Source organism: Balaenoptera acutorostrata, chromosome 17 (assembly GCF_949987535.1).
Source record: "Balaenoptera acutorostrata chromosome 17, mBalAcu1.1, whole genome shotgun sequence".
Taxonomy (NCBI): domain Eukaryota; kingdom Metazoa; phylum Chordata; class Mammalia; order Artiodactyla; family Balaenopteridae; genus Balaenoptera; species Balaenoptera acutorostrata.
The window spans coordinates 42,373,705-42,394,727 of NC_080080.1; the positions used below are offsets into that span (position 1 = coordinate 42,373,705).

General features: G+C 44.9%; 2 protein-coding genes across 3 annotated transcripts in view; both read left to right on the forward strand.

Annotated features, from left to right (window-relative positions):
- The first annotated feature begins 2,958 nt into the window (after positions 1-2,958).
- GEM (GTP binding protein overexpressed in skeletal muscle) lies at positions 2,959-14,622 on the forward strand. Of its 2 annotated transcripts, none has more exons than XM_007164920.2 (5): positions 2,959-3,113; positions 4,518-4,857; positions 11,111-11,187; positions 11,975-12,179; positions 13,672-14,622. In XM_007164920.2, the coding sequence occupies exons 2-5, from the start codon at positions 4,527-4,529 to the stop codon at positions 13,947-13,949; spliced, it is 891 nt and encodes a 296-aa protein (XP_007164982.1). In that variant the 5' UTR covers positions 2,959-3,113; positions 4,518-4,526; the 3' UTR covers positions 13,950-14,622. The 2 variants fall into 2 exon arrangements, with proteins under 2 accessions (XP_007164982.1, XP_057388157.1); XM_057532174.1 differs by lacking the exon at positions 2,959-3,113 and adding an exon at positions 4,101-4,261.
- Positions 14,623-17,563: 2,941 nt separating this feature from the next.
- CDH17 (cadherin 17) overlaps positions 17,564-21,023 on the forward strand; it is a 130,023-nt gene continuing 126,563 nt past the window's right edge. The window contains exon 1 of the mRNA XM_057532487.1: positions 17,564-17,687. The gene's annotated coding sequence lies outside the window, so the exon portion shown is untranslated. The remainder of the gene's footprint in view (positions 17,688-21,023) is intronic.

Here is a 21,023-nt window from a genome sequence, read left to right on the forward strand (position 1 = left end):
AGACAAGAGAGGTAGTCAGGCCCCCAAAAGAACCCCAAGTTTACCTTCTCACCCAGGCATAGGACCCAGAGAAAAGACAGAGAACAGCGTGGTTCATGCCTTTAAGGAGAGAGAGACCTTCCCCATTAATATGGGGCCCAATGAAGGTCATGGGCTTTGGCCAATCAAATAAAAACTCCTTCTCTTTTGAGGGGGGTTAGGAAGGGGCTGGGCTGAGGTGGGGCTATCATGAGAATAGGGCTGAAGTGTATCCCTTACTCTAAACAACAGTGGTTAATACTGTGGATGCAGAGTGTGCAGCTCTGCTACCTATTGGCTCTGTGACCTTGAACAAGTTACTTGACCTCATTCCTCAGCATCTTCATCCATGAAACATGGGTAGATGCAGTGGTGATGAGGATGAACTGAGATAAGGTATGTGCATTGGTCAGTAAATATAAGTTCTTTTTGTTTGGAGTTCTGTGTCCTAGCCCCACTCTTTTCTCTGTTAGCTAAAACCTGAGGAAGCCTTCAAATGCCCGCAGAAGGAATACAGATGGAATAATTCATAGAACAAGAAACTACAATATTCTGCCAATTTTTCTTCTTTGGAACTTGCTATTTGCCCAAATTCCCTGATTCCACCTTTTTTTCTCCATCTCTATAACCTCAGATGGTCTCAGTGAGCTGGAATCTTGAACAAGGTAGCTGGGGCTCTGCTGGATAAGGCTTGGCTGTCAAATGTGCTTTGCGAGGTATAACTGTGACTTTTGTCTAAATATTCACTCCAACTTAACTGCCATTCAGTTGAAATTTTTCCTAAGTAGTTGTTTTCTCATCTGGCTTCTTGTGGGACAGAAAATTTAAGAAGGCAGATTCTATTATTCAAACACAACATTGCTGTACTTACCGAATCAACAGTGGACTGAAAGTCCCCCTCCCCCATCTTTAGAGTTGGTTTTCTTTCGCATGCCTCACATATACCAATGAAAAATAGCTCAGAGTGGATATTGCCTAGACATAGAATTAGGTTCTTATCAATGGGAAGAATTAAGTTCTTATCAATGGGCAAAAGTAGAATTGAGTGGTAGATGATATGCTTATATACTCTGATTTATTCTTAGTTTTTACTGCACGTAATGTTTCTGTTGAGACCAGTTGACAGAGTCGGAGGCTCAGCATGGAAAAAGCATGGATAATTCTGAAGTACAAATGATTCAAGTGTTACATGTATTTTAGCATGGAGCCAGCGGAAGACTTTTGGATGGTGTCCTTCCCACCTTCTCTCTCTCTCTGTCCCTCCCTGACCCTCCACTCTTCTCCTTTCCCCACATCTGTAGCCATCCCCTCCTGGTTAAGCCCAGAAGGAAAACTCGATGGAAATGACGGAAACCATCCAGGAAATTATGACACCCAGGTTCTGGTTCCAGCTCTGCTAATTACTAACTGAGTGGTAGTCACCCCTCCGGGTATCAGCTTCCTCACATATAAAATAAGTAGGAGTTTGCGGGGGGGTGGGCAGGGCACGTAGGACTGAGAGATCGCTAAGTTTTCATTCCTCTGTGGATTTCACCTTTGCCAGCTTGGGGCCTGGCATGTCTCAGCAGCTGGTCACTTGGATAATCCCCAGAGCAGATAAGTGCTGCAGGATAGCGGAGAATGGGCCCTATTCACGGCAGAGTCCAGCCACTCGAATAGATGCTGGTGCCTCTGGCTGTTTTCCGGAGCCACCAGCCAACCTAGAGAAGAAGCTGGCTGGAAAAGTGGATGGATGGATGTATTAGAAAGGCCGGTGTCATCTCCAAACACAGTGTCTGGGAAATGCCCATGTGCCCAGAAAGAAGTCACTGAATCCCTTCAGCTGGTGGGAAATGCCCATGTGCCCAGAAAGAAGTCACTGAATCCCTTCAGCTGGTGCAAAGAGCCGGGCAAACCAGGCTTTGAATCCTGACGCTGCCACTTGACCGAGCTGTGTGACTTTGAGCAAGCTCTCTGGCTGTTTTGTCGTTTTTCTCCTCCATAGAGTGGGAGTGGCAGTATATCCACCTTGCCAAATTGTAGTAAAGTTCCAGGTCCTGCAGAGGCCTAACAGTCCCTACTGAGTATAGGGACTCAGAGGTACTCAGTAAATGGTAGTAGAAGTGGCTGTTGTATTACTACCCTGTGCCCTTTACTGACAGGACTCATTCCGGGGACTTGGGCCCCAGTTCTGGCTCAGGGCTCCTCCCATGGCTGGAGAACTGGCTCCAAGACCAGGCCCAGCCATGCCAGGGAGCCGGGCACAGAGATGCTGCCTAACGCGCCGCTGATTAAATTCCCTGATTGAGGAGCCTCAGCATCCCGGTCCAGAGCGGGAGCGCCGGCAACATTTAGCACAATCTGCTTGGACCCTTAATTAGGTTATTTTTCAAGACCTTTTCAAGGTCTTGTCCCCTTTCCTCAACTTCCTCTGGCCCCTTCTCTCTGGGTCCCAGTCAGAGAAGGGAAACAGAGCAGTGTGGGTCTTCCCTCCATCCCTCTTCCAGGGAGAAAGTAAAAGGAGCAGGAAGAGGCTGTTTTCCTTGCAGAAGATGCGGCGAACACAAGCCCTGACCGCTCAAGGTGGCTGCAGCCCCATCCGAAGGGCTAAATCTTCACGCGCGCCCGGCTGATCCCTGTTTTGTTTTCTGGCGAAACTGGGTTTCCAATTCAAACCTGCCTCTTCCTCCATCCTTTATCGGGACGGCACGCAAGTGTTTTCCTGGGAAGCGCGATTATGTGGCACTTAGCGTATTTTCTCACCTTCCCGTGTCCACCTAGTAAAAATAAAATAAAATAAAACAAAGCAAAATAAAGGAGCCCGGGATTGAACTGTCGTTATTTTTTAAAAGGGGAGAGTGGGGTCACATGATGGCGAGTAACTGATTTAGTGAAGTGGCTGCAAGTCCGGGTTTGCTGCAGAGCCGGCCCCTCCCGGCGGGGGCGCTGACGTCACGGAAAAGCCCCGGCGCGGGTCGGCCGGGCCGGTATAAACCGCGGGGCCGCGGCGGCTGCGGGCGGCGGGCTCGGGCGGAGGCACAGACGGCGGCGACGCGCGAGCACCCTGCGCTCGGCGGCCCCAGCAGCACAGCGCTCACCGACCCTCGGACGCCCAAGTAAGCCAGGAGGCCCGCGGGGGCCCTCCCAACTTTGGAGAGGGGTGGGGGGGCTGGTTGGGGAAGGGGTAGGCGTTCCCAGCCCGCAGAACTTTCTAAGTTGAGAAAAGAGCCTTCGGAACGTGCTCTCCGCGCTGTGTTTTTCCAGGTCGGGGGCAAAGTTTAAGGTGCAAAGGATGCCATCTGTCATCAGCAGGTTCCTTGCTTCAGTTCAGGAAGAGGGCCACCTCTTCCTACAGGCTTTGGTCAGAGGGCAGCCGTCAGGCTCTGGTTGTTTGAATTCAAGTCGGCCAACGGGGGCGCTGCTTGTGAGATTAAAAAACCCGGCTGATCATCGCGGTCAGGGTCGTGCTTAGGGTCATCGACGGGTTGGGGTGTGGAACGTGGGGGTGAGCGTGGGAAGGGGAGGGTCTGTGCATTTCTCGCTCTCCCGAGTGGATCTTGCTGATTCAAATAAGAATGCTTCTACTTGATCTCAAGGAGCCTGGGAGTACAGACCTCCGTGCAAGGGGGGCGGGAGGGGGGGGGGAGTCTTGAGAAAGGGAAAGTTGTAGCAAAGTTGTTGAATGTCTTTGGGGAGAGTCTTTGACCTGATTTGCTTCAAAAAGGTGGAAATCTGAGTTGAATTAAAGAACTCTTGTAGCGGACATGGTTTAATCAGAGTGAAGCATTTTCTCTGCGAATTTGACGGGTCTGAACCTGAGGGGGTCAATTTCCCTGCCAGAACGACAAGGCATGGGGCTGGGATGTTTTAAATGTGATATCCGTGGGCAGGAGGGCGGAGCTGAGGCATAAACCTCAAACAAATTCTTTCCCCCCCTCAAATAATAGCTAATTCAGGCAGTTGGGGAACATCAGGGCAACTTTACTAAACATGGAAGTTCCAATAATCGCTTGTCCAGTCCAGCCAGGGGGAGTGATGTCATTGTCACGTGTTTCCCACTGAGGCCCACTGGATGCTGGTGCAATTAAGAGCCATGTTTAGACAAGAGCAGCTAACCTGGCCAGCTGGTCCCCAGCTGCATTAACTTGTTGCTTTTCAAGCCATCTCTGGAGGCTGTTGGTTCCTTCTGTGCCAGCTCTGAGTGGGGAATCCCAAGGCTTCTTTGAAGATGGAGGAAGCCCCAGGGCAGTGGGCGATATTAATGGTATTTTTTCCTCTTTGCAAATGACAATCTGCCCGAGGAGCTGGTAACAGTGTGTGTGTGTGTGTGTGTGTGTGTGTGTGTGTGTGTGTGTGTGTGTTCGGTTGAAAGCCTGTTGACTGCTTCATTGGTGTTCCTTGTGTTAGGGTTACTTGGGTCTCACCGCATTTAATAAAACATCACTGATGCCTGTGTTTAAGCCCCCGGAGCTCTCACCCGTGCTTCCTAATGCTAACACCTGGGCTGCTTTGCTCTCTAGGACCCAACGATGACTCTGAATAATGTCACCATGCGCCAGGGCACTGTGGGCATGCAGCCGCAGCAGCAGCGCTGGAGCGTCCCAGCCGATGGCAGGCATCTGATGGTCCAGAAAGAGCCCCACCAGTACAGCCAGCGCAACCGTCACTCTGCTACCCCCGAGGACCACTGCCGCCGGAGCTGGTCCTCCGACTCCACGGACTCAGTCATCTCCTCCGAGTCGGGGAACACCTACTACCGGGTGGTCCTCATAGGGGAGCAGGGGGTGGGCAAGTCCACGCTGGCCAGCATCTTTGCGGGCGTGCACGACAGCATGGATAGTGACTGCGAAATGCTGGGAGGTAGGTGGACCAGCCCCGCGGGCTCCTGTGGTCAGCAGTGGTCCAGCAGAAAGAGCAAGTAGGTGGGTCATTTACCTGCAGAGTCGGGAACTGCGAGTATGCATTCTTGGCTCTGGCTCGGGAGCTGAGTCCCCACAGAAGCGCTGGCATAAGCTCCTGGGACAAGAACATGAAAATGCTCGTAGATAGAACCTGGGCCAGAAAGGCAATTTCTTAGATTCCAGCTCTAAAGGGACTGGGGAGACGGATTATAGAGGGCAGAGCCGGAGGGTCAGGATCCCACCTCTGGCTTTTGCCATTTCTGACCTGGACCTTTCAAGAACTGAGTGTAGACACAGCCTTTTTCCATGGTGGTACCTGAAACCAAACCGATTTGAAAAACTGTTAGGATGAATTCGTTAGTTTGTTTATTGCAATATTAGAGGCTTTTGAGGGTATAAAATCATTTAAGATCTGTATTTTAAATAGCACATTTAAAAAAAATATTGAAATACAACAAGGATGATACATATACTTGTATAGAGTCTGACAGTTTTTCAAGACAACTTTCCCTGTACAATCTCATTTAAAATATTTATTATTTAAGCCTTGATTTCCAAAACTCATTTGAGGTGACACAATGTCAGAAATTCACGTAGTCCTCAAATACGTGTAAAGCATAGCACTACATTCTGGGAAGTGAGATGAGGATCCTAATAGTCGATGGCTTTCATACAGCGTCTTTCAGCCACGGCTCCCATCTTAGACAAAGCCAGGGTCGCTGTGTGTCCCTGTTTGCAGCTGTGGAAATGAAGGAAGAACCTTCCAGTGCTTGTCCCAGTGGCGTGGTCTGTCTGTACGCTCAGTTGCAACTCACAGCTGAATCACAGACTGCCGGAGTAGGAAGATGTCTTAGTGATGACTCGGTTCTGCCCTCTACTTCATGCATAGAAATCCTACTCCTTCCTCACTCCTGTCAGCCGATTTCTACTAAACGTTTATTCTTCCATTGTCCGGGAGTTCACTGCTTCATGAGGCAGCTCCGAACTGGCTTTAAATGATGACTCATTGATGGAACATTGATTTCTCTCCTCACTCCTGAAATCTCAGGGATGATAGCTAAACCCCATTTCAAGGGAGAAAGAGGGTCAGTATCTCTTTTTATGTAAAGGCCTGTGGGTGAGTGTCACTATAGGAGAAAGGGAGGAGGAACTACTATCTAGAATGTACATTTGCAGTGGGACACGCACTTTATTGGGAGCCTTATATTTGCTACTGTTTATTTTGGTCCTGACATTATTCCTGTACTCATATGAGTAAACTGAGTCTTAGGGACTTTCCTAGAATCACCCACTGGGACAGCTGGAATTAGAACTCAGGATTTTATAATGTTAGTTTGGTGGTGTTCTCCTTCTGTCATTGACAGGGAACTTGCTATGTGCCAGGCACTGTGCTAAGTACTTCCCACAAGTATTTTGATAATACTTAGGAAAATTGAACCAATTTGGTATTAATATCCCTATTTTACAGGTGAAGAAATGGAAGCTTATGAAGTCAAGTGACTTTCCCAGGGTGAAAAAGCTAGTCCATGGTCTGGACAGGATTCAAAACTAGTTGTGGTTGAACCTAAATCCTGTGTTCTTTCGCTGTACTCGGCAGCCCCTGGATTTAGCATCCAAATGCTGTTATGTACTGTAGCACATCGGGCTGGGTACCGACCACGTGCCTGGCTCCAGGCTAGGCTCTGGGGCACCCAGTGGTGAACGAGGTACACCATACAGACCCTCTTAGGAAGGAGCTAAGTGTCAGTGGCTATAATTCAGAGCAGGATAAAATTATATGAATACCCGGAGAAGTAACAATAAAGTGCTTTGGAGACTGATATAAAGAAGAGACCAACCAAGAGTTTTGGTTTGTTTCTTTAGGAGGGAGGAATTGAAACAGTTGGTGGATAGCAGACTTTCAAAAATGTTTGTCCATTAGAGTGCAGTGGTATCTATCCAGAGGGCGGTATCCCCATAGGCATAGAGTATTAAGAAGATTGACCCATCCCTGAAACTTGGGAAGGCAGGCTTCTGTATCTGGGAAGCTTCTTTGTTTAATAGGGAGAGGGGGCAGTTGGTAGAGAGGATCCTTTCCATACCTCCTCAAAGAGGGAATCTTGGGCAACAAGAAGCTTCTCAGCTGACTCATCCTACCTAACGTGTCCTATTTGAGTAACTAAATTTATACTGTCTAGGGTTACAGCCCTTACGTATAGGTGGCTGTTGGAATCACTAGTTGGCTTTATGTTTCCCAAGGAGAGGGTTTTCCATGGCATTTCACTGCATTGTTCTTTTTTCAGCATTAACCATAAGAAAAAAAATACACAATACTCTCATCATCATTTCTCCAAATAAAGATGGATGTTGTTAAGATTATATTGCAATAATCTTATGACTCTCTGTGCTCACTTAATGCCGTTCATTCATTCATCCATCCATCCATTCATCCCTAAACACTTACTGAACCTATACCGTGGAGCTTGATGTGACACTATGAGGACATACAAAGAGTCATGGGGCTTCTTGCTTAAAGATGCTTACAGTATATGCAGTAGAGATCAGATATAAATCGATAGGATGCGATAAGTGTCTTCAAAGAGGTACAAGGGCAGTGCTGTGGGAATTCAGAGGAGAAAATAAATATTACTTCCGGCTGTGAAAATCAGAAAAGGGTTAATGGAAGTGGTGGTCTCTGAGCTGGACCCTAAGGACCACTAAGATCTGGAAGCCCTGAGGTAGGTGGAAGGCATTGCACGTGTGCGCAGGGCGTACAGGAGAGAGCACCGGACTCGCAGCCTGATGATGTGAGTTTGGACCCCAGTTTTGACACTGACTTAGCTAGGTGCTCTGGAGACAAGAAACTTACCCTCCTTAAGCTTCCTTCTTAGTAAAATAGGAACAATAACTACTTCAAAGTGTATTAAGAGGATAACAGGTGATAGCATAGTGCCTGGCACATAGTAAGTACTGAGTGAACATTAGTTAGAGCTGATTCTGAATCTGTTGTTTCCTTTCCTTGGGCTTATCTTCCACAACTGGACCTTTCATTGCTTGAAGTCCTCATCCACTTTGGTCCCTCTTGGCTGGGGCCCTGTGATATGTGCAGAGGAGACGTGAGCCACTAGAGGAGAGGCCAGTATTCCTAAGCAGGAGTTCCTTTAGGGTTCCTTGGGATCCTCTGTGCTCTGAAAGCTGAAAGCAGTTGAGAGTTTTGAGGGGAGAGGGATGCTGGAGCCTCAGATCTTTCGAGGGGCTGCCTTAGCCAGTTCCAGAGGGTAAGAGAACTCTTGGGCAGGTTCACGCACAGCACTTGAGCCAGTCTTGAGCAGGATGGTCCTCCAAGCACAGTGGGGGTCAAATGCAGACAGACAAATTGAGGTTCGCTAGTTCAGGGAAAATGGCCACAGACAACAAACTCCATCCCGCACATCTGGATGATCTCTCTTGCTACGCAGTGTGAGTACACACCCCTGGCTTTCATGGAGAGGACCGGAAAAATGAGGACTCCCCAGACCAGGTTACTGAAAAGCCTTATAAGCCAATAGGCCTTAACCCTTTCTCCATACACCTTAGCCCAGGGCAAATTTCAAAGGACTCTTCTAGAATTTTATATTCTTTTATTTCCCCTCTTCTCACCCAGTTAACCCTTGAAAAGGCTGAAAGGTGGGGACTAAGGGAGGAAAAGAAAATAGAGCTTCGGTTGCAAGCAGGTCCTCTCCTGGTTGCAGAAGGCTCTCAAGCAGGATGCTTTGAGTGAGAAATCCTTGGGACATGTGGCCAGAGGTGATACATAAGCCCAGGTGCAGGGCATATGCACCAAGCAGGGCGGAGGTGTATTGCTTTCGGCTTTTGGGTTTCCAGCACAATGACTTTCAGGCAGAGGTAAGTCCAGTCAGAATGATCCTGTCAGGAACTTTCCAGAACAGCAAAGCAGTTTGGCCTTACTTTTGCAGCTGGAATCTTTAGTCCACTTTTTCTCTAGACTTCTTCTGGTACCTCGTAAACCAAGAGAAAGTTTGAGTTTGCTTTTCCCCTTAGCTATTGGGATACAGTATGTTTCTGTCTGAACTACTAAGGATTCACATGAATCTCTTGTGCCTATTGTTGCGTGGTGAGTGATGAGCTGAGGGCAGAGAAAGTGCTTTTTTGAGTTTTCTGAGTGCAGGGAGGTCTTTCAGAGAAAAGAGAAAAACTCTGAGGTGGTAAGGGGCAGTCAGCTCCCCCGCCCCTCTACTCCCATCTGTGCTGCTCAAGCTTTGATGCTTTGCACCTGGTTGTGTAAATTTGCCTGTTGAGGTCATGAGGCCCTACTCTCCAGTAAGCCAAATTAGACATTCCACTGCGATCCCATTCATGATACATATTGTGGATGGCAAACATGATGGGAATAATAGATTTAAAATCCCCCAGTGGGAAACTGTTAACATCATTTAAGAGAATGACACCTAAAGAAATGGGAAAACTGACAGAAAGACAGAGCCATTCCTGGCTAATTTTATTCTCATTTGTCCATATTTTCTTTTCTTTCCCTCTCCTGATTCTAATTCCTAGAGGAAGAAACATTGAACCAGGAGCATGGCTTTTTATAAACCCCTCACTATTATGAAACAGGAAATGTCCTGGTTCCTACAATGCAGGGCTCTTAAGCTAGGATTTACCTATAGTAGGGAACGGCAAGTATGGCAAGAGCCAGCTTCCTCCATCTGAAGAAATGATGATAACAGCTAACATTTATTGCATTTCTACTTTGTGCCCAGGCTTAATATATGTAATTGTCACAGCCCTGAGGTGTGGATACTGTTATCAATCCCATTTCACATATGAAGAAACTGAGGCTCAGAGAACTTAAGTAAGCAGTCCTGAGCCAAATAGTTAATAAGAGATAGCACCCAGATTTGAATTCAGGTTTGCTTGTGCTCACAGCCACAATGCTATATTTATCATTTATTCATTCATTTGATAAGTATTTACTGAGCACCTGCAATCTACCAGGTGCTGTCCTGGGTGCTGGGGGAAATAGCAGTAAGCAGCATAGATGCAAGTCTCTGCCTTAACATTCTGGAAGGCGAGAGGGACAGAAAATAATAAAATAAGTAAGTTAAATGGATTCATGTTAGATGGCAATCAGCACAATGAAGAAAAATGAAACAAGGATGGGAGTAAGGATTATTGGTAGCAGAGAGGCGATGGAATTTTAAACAGATGGTCAGGGAGCACATCCCTCAGAAAGAGATAAGGGAACAAGCTTTTTCGATATTTGAGAGAACAGATTCCAGGCAAAAGGAACAGCAAGAAAAATGTCCAAAAATCATTATGAAGATCATAATTCTCAAATGATAAAATTCAAAACAGGAAACCTCATTGTGAAAATAGAGTGGGTATGGGTTCAATTGTGTGGAATTGATGGGAATCTCTCTTGCAAAAATCCCAGCTAACTCAGTTAATCCCCCCTCTGCCCTCTCCCACTGATTTTTCTGGGCTGGAGCTGCTCTGGCCCTTTGTACTGCATTCACCCTTCACTTGCACTCAATCTGGGCTCAAGTGCAGGGAGGAAAGTTTCCATTACTAAGTAGAGCTGGAGACTGCACTTCTGTTCTACTTAAGATGGAAAAACAAGCCTGTTTATTCCTAGGGAACTGTCTTTTTTTTTAACGAAGAAAACTTCACCAAAGCAGGGATAGTTTCAAGATTTTTTTCTTGCACATCTCAAAAGAGGAGAAATGTCTCTGAGCTGAAAGCTCCTGAAATGGCCAGTGAATGTTCAGTAATCACCCCACTGGAAGGTGCAGTGGGTTTCCATGGAAGGCTTATGAGCTGGGTTTACAGTTCTGCTGGGCAGTCAGTGTTTCTCATGGCACTGTCCATGGATTCTGAGTCAAAAGCAGTAAAGTGAGTTTATTCTCCTAAATGGTTTTACTATATAAAAGGTATAGGAATGATGAAAACAAATGCCATGCCTTTCATTTCAAGCATTTAGTGATACATGTTCAGAAGATATAGGTGTTCTGCTTATTACTAAGCAGAATACTGGAGGGATATACGTAGAATGTTGTTGAAGGTGATTTAAAAAATAATTTGCCTGTGTGAATATTTACACAGTTTACTCTGTATATTTACATAATTAATTGTGTATTTAGTAAGTTTATTTTCTGGCATAATTTTCTACACCCCTTTACAGAAAAGTGTTGCCTATTTGCCTGCCTCCAGGATCACTGTTCTTTCTTTTCCAGAAGATACATATGAGCGAACACTGATTGTTGATGGGGAAAGTGCAACAATTATACTCCTGGACATGTGGGAAAATAAGGTATGCAGAGCCTGTAGCTCTCTGTAAATTCCTTCAGGGCCTGCCTTCCAACAGGCTGTTTAGGGCAAGGGTGACATTGCCCTTTTTGATGTTCCAGATGAGGTGGACTCATTTTCTTGATTAAAAGCATTTACTTCTGAAGAATGAAACTGTTCTAAGGAACAAGTCGTTCATAAATGAGCTTTGAATAACAAGCAAGTTGCAGTGATTTGCCCTTAGTTCTATTCAAGAATACAAAAAAGTGTATTTGTTTTAGGGAAAGTGCCAGTAAGTATGGATGATAATTTTAAACTACATAAAACCATATTATATGAAGCTGACACTCTCACTACTAGTTTTCAACATTTGCTTTTTAAAGGTTTGGGGTTTCTGAGCCTATTTGCTAGACCTTCTGTTTATTAAGAACCCTCCTATGCTAACAAAAGGATTCTTAATTTTATCACTTAGGGGCAAAAGAGTTTTATGGAAGCCAGGAAAGACTCATTTTTGGTAGCTTAAATAAAATTAGAAATATTGTTTGGCAGACTCTTTGTATAATTTATCAACTCAAGCTGTAGGAGGAATCATAAAGTAAAACTTTTTGGCATCAGTGCTGTCTGAGCTAGGAGTCTTTACAGCCACAGACATCTTGTAGGCATGGAAGACTGATGCCTTTTGGAGAGTTGGAATAAGTTTTCTTCCTTTCTCATATCAGCAAGGGTACTTTAGGATAAACACATTGTCTCTTTCAAACTAACACCTCATTTACCAGGCAAATCTGAGCTCATGGGAGATCTCATTTCATCAGGGGGAGAATGAGTGGCTCCAGGACCACTGCATGCAAGTCGGGGATGCCTACCTGATTGTCTACTCCATCACGGACCGAGCCAGCTTTGAGAAGGCATCTGAGCTTCGAATCCAGCTCCGCAGGGCCCGGCAGACAGAGGACATTCCTATAATTCTGGTTGGCAATAAAAGTGACCTAGTGCGGTGCCGGGAAGTGTCTGTATCAGGTGAGAGCAGTGGTGCCAATACCATAGAAACTGTCTCTGGGTCACCTGCATTTTCCTTCCAACAGTTGTTCTTTCCTTCCTCTTTCATGAAGCTGGAACCAGGGACTTATTAAAATGCCACATGGAGTTTTATGCATACTCTCTAAGGTGCCTATGTTCCCAGCAGATCATCTGTTCTACCTGCAGGATTCCAGTCTCCCTATCCCCAAGGCTTTCCCTGGAATTCCTTTAGGGAAGAGGTCATGCTCAGGGGTTTACTGGCAGTCCCCAGCTTTTTCTCCTCATCCTTTCTATTCTCCAGGGAGATCTCAAGAGTCCTGGGAAGTGAAAGTAGCATCTTCAAGCAAGAAGGATGGGAACTTTGATTTAGGGGCACTGTGAGAGTCTCACTGAGATTAAGAATTCTACTCTGGTTGCCTCTAGTTCCTGTAGACCCTAGAAACACCCTCCCAGCCCTTACCCTTTGCTTCCTAAGTTTCAGTTAAGGCATCAGTCTGATGGTGTCACGTATCCTTTGTCTTACTTGGTTCAGGGATAATTCCTATTTGTTGAGTTGGCACACAAGTGCCTTTGGGGGCCCTTAAAATTTTATTGGCCTAATACAGATTTGGTACAATGGTAGAAAAATAAAATACTGCATTGCCAGGCTCCACCCAGGAGAAAAGAACCCTGTTGAATACTTAACAGACCCAACCAGCTTGGGAATGTCTTACTCTTAGGAAATGACTGTCTACAGTAGTCATTTTTTTCCAAACCAAAACTTGGACACCTAGTCATTGAACACAGTAGAACATTCGAGAATGAGACTTTCAGAAAAGCTTGTTTGGATAGTTTGCCGTAATTGCACTGTGCGAAATTCTCCAATTTTTTTCAAAATATCTCATCAAAGCTTAAAAAATTTTTTTTCAGAGAGGAAAGTCAAATCGTCAGATTCTTATTTTCAATTCAGGAAACTGACTCAGGAGAAAGAGTAAAGAACATGAACTTGAGAGTGAAGCAGGCCTGGATTCACACCTGCCACCTACAGGCTATGTGAACTGCCTCAAGTTTTTAAAGGACCACCTCTCTCCCCTCCAGTCTCATCACCTATCTGAAAGGGATAATGTATTCTTAAAGATTGTTGTAAACATTAAAAAAATGTTTATAAAGTATTCAACCCAGTTCCTTATGGGAATAAATTAAGGCTAAGGCTTTGACTAATTAAAATTACGATATTTGATGAAATTGGACTTTCACACAGTGAATTTGGTGGGCCAGATCTAAAGCCCATCTCTCCTGTTTCCAGGAATCTTCATGTGAGAGTCTTTCCTTCTATTTAAGCCCTGAGAGGACAGGTATCCCAGTGGCCTCCTGTATCCGTCGCATATATGACTGACTTAGAGTTCCCTCGAGGACCATTTAAAATTAGCACTCATCCAGCTTGGCTTTCTGTGTGTGTAGGGTCATATTCTGCAGCCCCCCTGATTTTCTTCTCCCCTCCTTTCCCCACCAGAAGGGAGAGCGTGTGCCGTGGTGTTCGACTGCAAGTTCATCGAGACCTCTGCAGCTGTCCAGCACAACGTCAAGGAGCTGTTTGAAGGCATTGTGAGGCAGGTCCGCCTCCGGCGGGACAGCAAGGAAAAGAATGAGCGGCGGCTGGCCTACCAGAAGAGGAGGGAGAGCATCCCCAGGAAAGCCAGGCGCTTCTGGGGCAAGATCGTGGCCAAAAACAACAAGAACATGGCCTTCAAGCTCAAGTCCAAATCCTGCCATGACCTCTCTGTGCTCTAGGCACCCGGAGTCAGCCAATGTCCCCCACTGGACATCACTGAAGGCCATTGGGACCCATAATCTATATTAGATTGGATTCTTAAGTATTGTTAGATGTGGCTTCCCCTATTGGTAGCTGGGAACTAACGTGCTAGGCTGATGGGCGACAAAATGCATGAGAAATGAAAGAGCTTTGTGAAGACTCAGTATTTATTTACAGGAAAAGCCTGACCTTTGCTACTTGAACACCCAAGACTCATTAGGGGACATGGTTGGTATTCACATGTGTTTCCTCTCTCCTTTGGCTAGTAGAGAATTGAAGCCTGCAAAATGATGCCTAGACAAGAATTTTTCATTATTCAAATTTTGCCTGGTGTTCTGTTATGTGAATTTGAGGCCAATCAGTGGGTCATAAACAAATATAGGAAAGCCATCAAAGGAATTTTTCAAAGGAGGGAGAACTTCTTTCTCTGTACCTTATATTTGTGGAGCTAGGATTGCAGAACTGGGTTCATCACGATCATCACTGTTATTGCTCCATGAAGCTGTGAGAAGACATGATGGACTTGCTGGAAACTAAAGCTTAGTAAACAATTTTTGTTCAGTGCCCACAGTCAGAGATCCAGAAGTCTATAGAATTGGGAACTGCTACATGTACCACTAATGGGTTCAAAAATTATATCTTTACTACTGTTGTCTTCTAATTTTTTATTTAAAGGAAAATTATTTTAATCAAATTCTATTTAGTCAAACCACGTTTTATGTTGCATTATTTTTAAAATCATAGGGCCATCATAAAAAAATATTTTTAAAATCTAAATTATTGAGAAACTGGAGTGCAAAATACCAAATTTTTAAATATAATCGAAGGTCTGAAGTTTTATAAAACACAAAACATAAATACTTCCAGCATTTTGGGTTGACCCTTTTATGCCACAGCTCTGCTCTATTTATTATTATTTTGCAAAATAACAACCATTTTAACATTTGATAAAGCATATTTATGAACATGTTTCTTAATAAGAAAAATGCCCATTTTATTACCATTTTCTATCTTTTTCAGAATATTCAAGTTTTTACCTATATGTCTTATAATAAAATAAATAAAATCTTTGAAAAGAAAGGGATTCCTAAATGTTTTTCCTCCCGACTCAAGATGATTATGATCATTTTGATGTAGCTTCTAGAGCAAGCACATTATAAAGAAACATACGTATTATTTTATTTCTTCTCTTCATTGGCAAGAGCCCAGTCATTATCTGTTTTAAAGAGTATCCCTGACATCTCTCCTTTGACATGTGATTCACAATAATGTAAAGTGATTTTTGGCTGATACAGTTAGGAAGTATTTGAGGTCATGTAAATGCCAAGTTACAGTAAAAGCGAGATTGACCTTTACTTTGGTCTGGCAAATTCCTGACTCAACAGATGGGCTTTGCTTTGCTCCCCAAAGGCTCATGGTCCTAAGCTTGAGTAAAGCATTAGAGGAAATTATAAAGGATTAAGGGGGAGAAAAAGGAAACTGCTGATTTTCAGCCTGAGCTCTAGCCAGACAAGGCTTTTAACCAAATTCTCCTCCCTGACATTTTTACAGCAGGACATTAACACGTGGCTGCTTTCCAGTGGTGCTGTGTAGCCCTTCTGCTTCAAGGGTGGGACTTCCTGCTGTTCCCCATTCACACCTCTGGCCACCCCCAGCACGCTCTTGCTCTCTCAACTCCCTATCTTTCTGAGTTTGTAATCAGACATACACTAGTAGTGACAATCAAGGGATCTTGCATATTGCCCAAAGTGACACAGTTTTACAAGGTGTCTCTGCTCTGTTTTGTTGGCCCTTTCTCCTCCTTTTTCCAAGTTGGGAGCAAAGGTTCCCATCTCTGCACTTTGCATCTTTGAATTGGTCAAGGAAACAGTACAGGGAGGTGATAAGAGTAAAGATTCAGGTTATACGGGCCTGGGATGGATCTTGGCTGTGCCATTTAACACGTGTGTCTTTGGAGTAGTTAAAGTTTAAAGCTTCTTAACTATTAGTTTCTCATCTGCAAATGAGGTTGCCAATAATACCTACCTTGTAAGGTTGTGAGATGGATGTCTTTCAGTCTGCCATACCGTAAAGAGCTCGAGAGACGGCAGTTTTCATTGTCACACATCTTCCGTTCTGCATCAGTTAGTTAGTTTTATATGTCTGGAAACTCAAAATCAGGGGCCACTATGTCTTTTCCTTTTCATTTCTTTACGCTCTGCAATACAGTGCTTTGCACATATTGGAGCTTCTTATAGTGTTTCTTCTTGAATTGTTCCTCTCAGTGGCCCCATGAGGTTGACAGAACATTTTATAGCAAACAAGTCCAGGGGGATATTAGTTCAGATGTGAAATGTCTGGGCTAGGACTGGGGTCCAGATGTAACTCATTTGCATCTTCTAGTATCCAAAACCATTTCCTATACACACAGCTCTTTTCATCCTCATGGACCATCCCCACACACACACCATACACACACCCCTCCACACAGCACACACATATAACATACACATACAGCAAACACAGTACACATATATCCCACAGCGCACACACCACATACGTACCTCACACACACCAACACACACACATTCTTTATACTCTTCTCTGTTCTGCCAGATTCAGCTGTCCTCCTCACTTGTCTCAGATCTTCCCAGACAAATGGCCGACAGCTCCCAAGCCTCCTAAGCTCCAGGGCCTGTTGAGGATTGTCACCCCGGAGCTGCCCCAGCTTGAGCCAGGCACACGGTTCTGGCTGCAGTCCAGTCTGAGAGGTGTTTTGGTTCAGAGCTATGGCTCGAGTCAGACAGATCTGGGTTTCAATATGGTTTCATCACTGTGGATGTGTGACCAGGAGGAACTTGCTTATTCTCTCAACCTCAGTTTTCCCATCTGTGAAGTGGGGATGACAGCATCACCTACTTCACAGTGTTGTGGTGAGAATAACATGAGACCGACAAAAGTTCTCGCCCCAAGAGAACTCCCACTACTTCTCCAACGCAGCATTCTCACCTTCATTCGCCCACACCTCCTTCAGATGTTACTGGGCACCCAGGCACCATCAGGTGCCGGGAATATAATGATGATTAAGACATTATCCTGGTCCTCAGAGTCCTCGAGAATAGTAAATTTGACCATCCCATACAGCCAAAGAAGGTGGCATTAGAGATAGGAAGAAAATGAACTGTGGGAGGATTATACCTGGAAGGCGTTAGATTTGCTGCCATTAGATAAAATTCAAATGAAAGAAAAATATTATTAAAATGATTGGATTCGGTGTGGAAAAGTAAATTGGGCTATTTTTAAAAATTCCATTCTGGGGAATTAGGAGCATTGGAGAAAAGTTGGATTTTAAGCATCCTACATTTTCGCTCAGTACATGAACTACTCAATACAGGGAACAAGGCAAATAAAATCACTTGGCAAAGTCCATGGAGTGCCTGCTTGTGCAAAGGTGCTGTGGAGAATACACGGTGGGAGAAGGCAGTCTCGCCTTTAAGAAGCTTATGATATAGTTATGACATATTGGTGGGAGGGGGGCATGGTGTGAATGAGGACAACTGCACAAATACCTAGAATATGACATAGAAGATAAGAAGGGGCCGTGGAGGCATGTGAAGTAAGGTGGTTGGAGCTTGGACGGGAAAAAGAATTCCTTGCTTGGCTGGTGCAATCCTGGAATGCTTCTTGGAGGAAGTGACATCGAGCTTCATCTTGAAGACTACTCAAGATTTCCACGGGTAAGATTGGTTAAAAGAAAGAAAAATGGAGAAGTTGGCCTATGTAAAGAAAATAACATGAACAAGGGCAGAGAGGCAGGAAAGAGAAAAATCTGTTGAGAAAAATAAGTCCAATTTGACCAGGAGCTTCCTGGAAGGTGGTTATGTAAATGGTTAAATATGTGAGGCTTGGAGTCAGAAAAATGTAGCTTCACATTCTTACTTGTTAGGTGTAGTGGGTTGAATTGTGCTCCCCCAAAATCCATGTCTGCCTCAAAATGTGACCTTATTTGGAAATAGAGTCTTTGTAGGTGTACTTAGTTAAGGATCTTGAGATGAAATCATTCTGGATTTGTGGTGGGCCCTAAATCCAATGAGTGATGCCTTTATAAGAGAAAAGAGAGGGGGACAGATTTGGACACAGAAGAGACACGTAGGGAACAAGGCCACATGAAGACGAAGGCAGAGATTGGAGTGATGCAATTGCAAGCAAGCAACGCCAAGGAATGTCTGGCACAACCAGAAGCTGCAGGAGGAAGGAAGGATTCTCCCCTAAAGCATTCTGAGGAAGTATGGCTCTGCTGACATCATGATTTTAGATTTATAGCCTCCAGAACTGCAAGAGAATACATTTCTGTTGTTTTAAGCCACCAAGTTTATGGTAACATCCGTAACCCTAGGAAATGAAATACACTGGGTTATTTAGGGCAACTTAGCCTCTATAAGCCTCAATTTCTTCATCTGAGAAACAAGGATAATACCCATCTCAAAGGATTATCACAAGGATTAAATGTAAAGCGCGAGAGTGACTAACCAGGAAGATAAGAGGGGAGCAGTCATAGACTACGTCACTTTTCAGGCTGAGAAGTTTGGACTTGGTTCAGAAGGCAATGCAGTTTTTGAATATCGCCAAATAGGGTGTGACAGATGAGTGGCGCCGCTTCAGTACGTGCCTCAGGAGCGCTGACCTGGCAGGAGCCAAGAGGCACAAGACCATCCCCTCCCCGCAAGGAGACCGTTGAGGAAGCCTCGGGAACACCTGGCCTAGTGTACCGAGTACTGTGCCCTGGGCAGAGGGAAGGAAGCCGTCCAGCAGGAGAAGCATCGATGTGTCCCTTGGATTTACGAGTACACATATCTGGCAGGGTTCAAGGTTTTGTACAAGGGGTGCTCCCAACGCAGTCAGGCCTGATACCTGAATAGCCAGACAGCAATGCAAATGAGAGAGGGAGAAAGATAGCAGAACGGGGCGGGCCCAGGTGTCAGCTGAGGCCCTGGGTTACAAGATTATACCGGAGTAAGGGTGAGGATTCTGACTTAGTGAGTGCCTAGGAAACAGCCACAATACAAGACACCAGAAACCATCAGTAATGGTCCAGTTTAACTCCTGAAGCTCCGAGGAAGTAAATATTAGACACCTGCTTGCCCTGTCACGTGACTAGGGAAAAGGATGGAAACCAAGGACTTGAGGAGCGCCGTTGCACATGCACGTGACTCTGCACGAGTGTGCGTGTGTGTGCATGTACGTGTGCCGGTGCAGAAGTGTATGTGTGTATGTGTGTGCGTTGAGGGGCAGAGGTGGGAAGGAGAGGGCTCACAGCTAAGGGAGTAGAGCCCTGCAAGTAGAATAACTTCAAAAGTGAACTAGACTCTCATCTTGCTCCACTTTCCAGTATATTCCCAAAATGCTGCTGCTGTCAGTGGTCTTACTTACTTCAGCATCTATCAAGGAAACTGAGTTTTGTTTTTTTTTTTTTGCTTGTTTTGTGATTCTATTTTCTTTGCTGATTAGCTTCTTTTGCTTCCCCATCCCCATGTCAGGTGGGAGGTGGGCCCCCATCACTCCAGAGTCCAGGCAGCTCTAGCCAAGGGTCAAGGCCACAGAGTCTATATTAGTTCTCTAGGGCGGCCATAACAAAGTACCAAAACTGGGTGGATTAAAACAACAGAAATGTGTTGTTTCCCACTTCTGGAGCCTGGAAGTCCAAAATCAGGGTGTTGATTTCTGTCTGAAGTCTTTTTTTTTTTTTTTTTTAACATCTTTATTGGAGTATAATTGCTTTACAATGGTGTGTTAGTTTCTGCTTTATAACAAAGTGAATCAGTTATACATATACATATGTTCCCATATCTCTTTCGTCTTGCATCTCCCTCCTTCCCACCCTCCCTATCCCACCCCTCTAGGTGGTCACAAAGCACAGAGCTGATCTCCCTGTGCTATGCGGTTGCTAAGGAAACTGAGTATTCATGAGGTGTGTGCCCTTTCAGAAACTCAAGATGATTTGTAACTTAAGTTTGCTGAGATCGTGGTCAAATAAGTGGAAACCAAAGTGAGCCTGCATCTTCTGTGCTGCTGATGTTTTTAACCACTTGATCCGAAGTAGAGAAGCGACCTCTTACTGTCGGGCTTTCGGAAACATGGAAATTCAGGCGGCCTGAGATGTACTCGATCTAGCATCACCCAGAGACCTCACGGTCGTTGTTTGACTTGCAGAAATCTGGCTGCCTTGTGGGTAATTTGAAACAGTTTTGAAGGGCACTTTCTTGTAGGGTATTTGTAATTTTAGCTACACACACATACACATATACATACCTTCCTACCTATATATGCATGTATATGTACACACACGCACACATTTACAGCAGCCTCATTTGAAGAGAAACCATAATTGTAATACCGATGGCAGATGTTTTAAAATAAATATCTGATGAGGGAACTATAGCCCTCACGTGAATATTGGCAAAAGGTACCTTATCAGGACTACCACAGACACAAAGACACAAAGCATGTTGTGAATATCAGAAAATGGGCAAGGCAAAGAGCTGTGAGGAGTGCAATTCGATAGTCGGTTAGCTTTTATTTGATTAAAAAACACAGTCAGATATGCTTGAAAGCAGTACTTTCTTTTTTTGTAAGCATCAGGCTGGACAAGGCAATGAAGTAGAAGTGGAAATCCTATTAAAAAAAAAAATCCAAAGGAAATTGCCTGTGATTCATCTATTTGATTGTAAGATAGAGCCGGCGGCTGGCCATAATGTGTTTCAATATTTGGAAACAGCGTTGTGAGGAACTTGGATTATTTGGGGAATGATTGGGCAAAAGGAATTCTGAGCTGAGGTGGAAAAAATAAGTGAAAACAGGACCTCCAGAGGTCTTTCAGACAAGACCTGCCACACTGTGAATGTGCCGCCTGGGGAAGCAGGCCGGCGGCTGGGTGGTCGCCCCACGTGCACTTTCACCCAGCATTGCAGGAGGGCACGTTTTAACTGTCCTGCATGCATTATTGGAGACATGGCCAAGACGATGTTGTCCATAAGGATGGTGGTAGCTAATTGTTATGACTTTGCTGACTTACC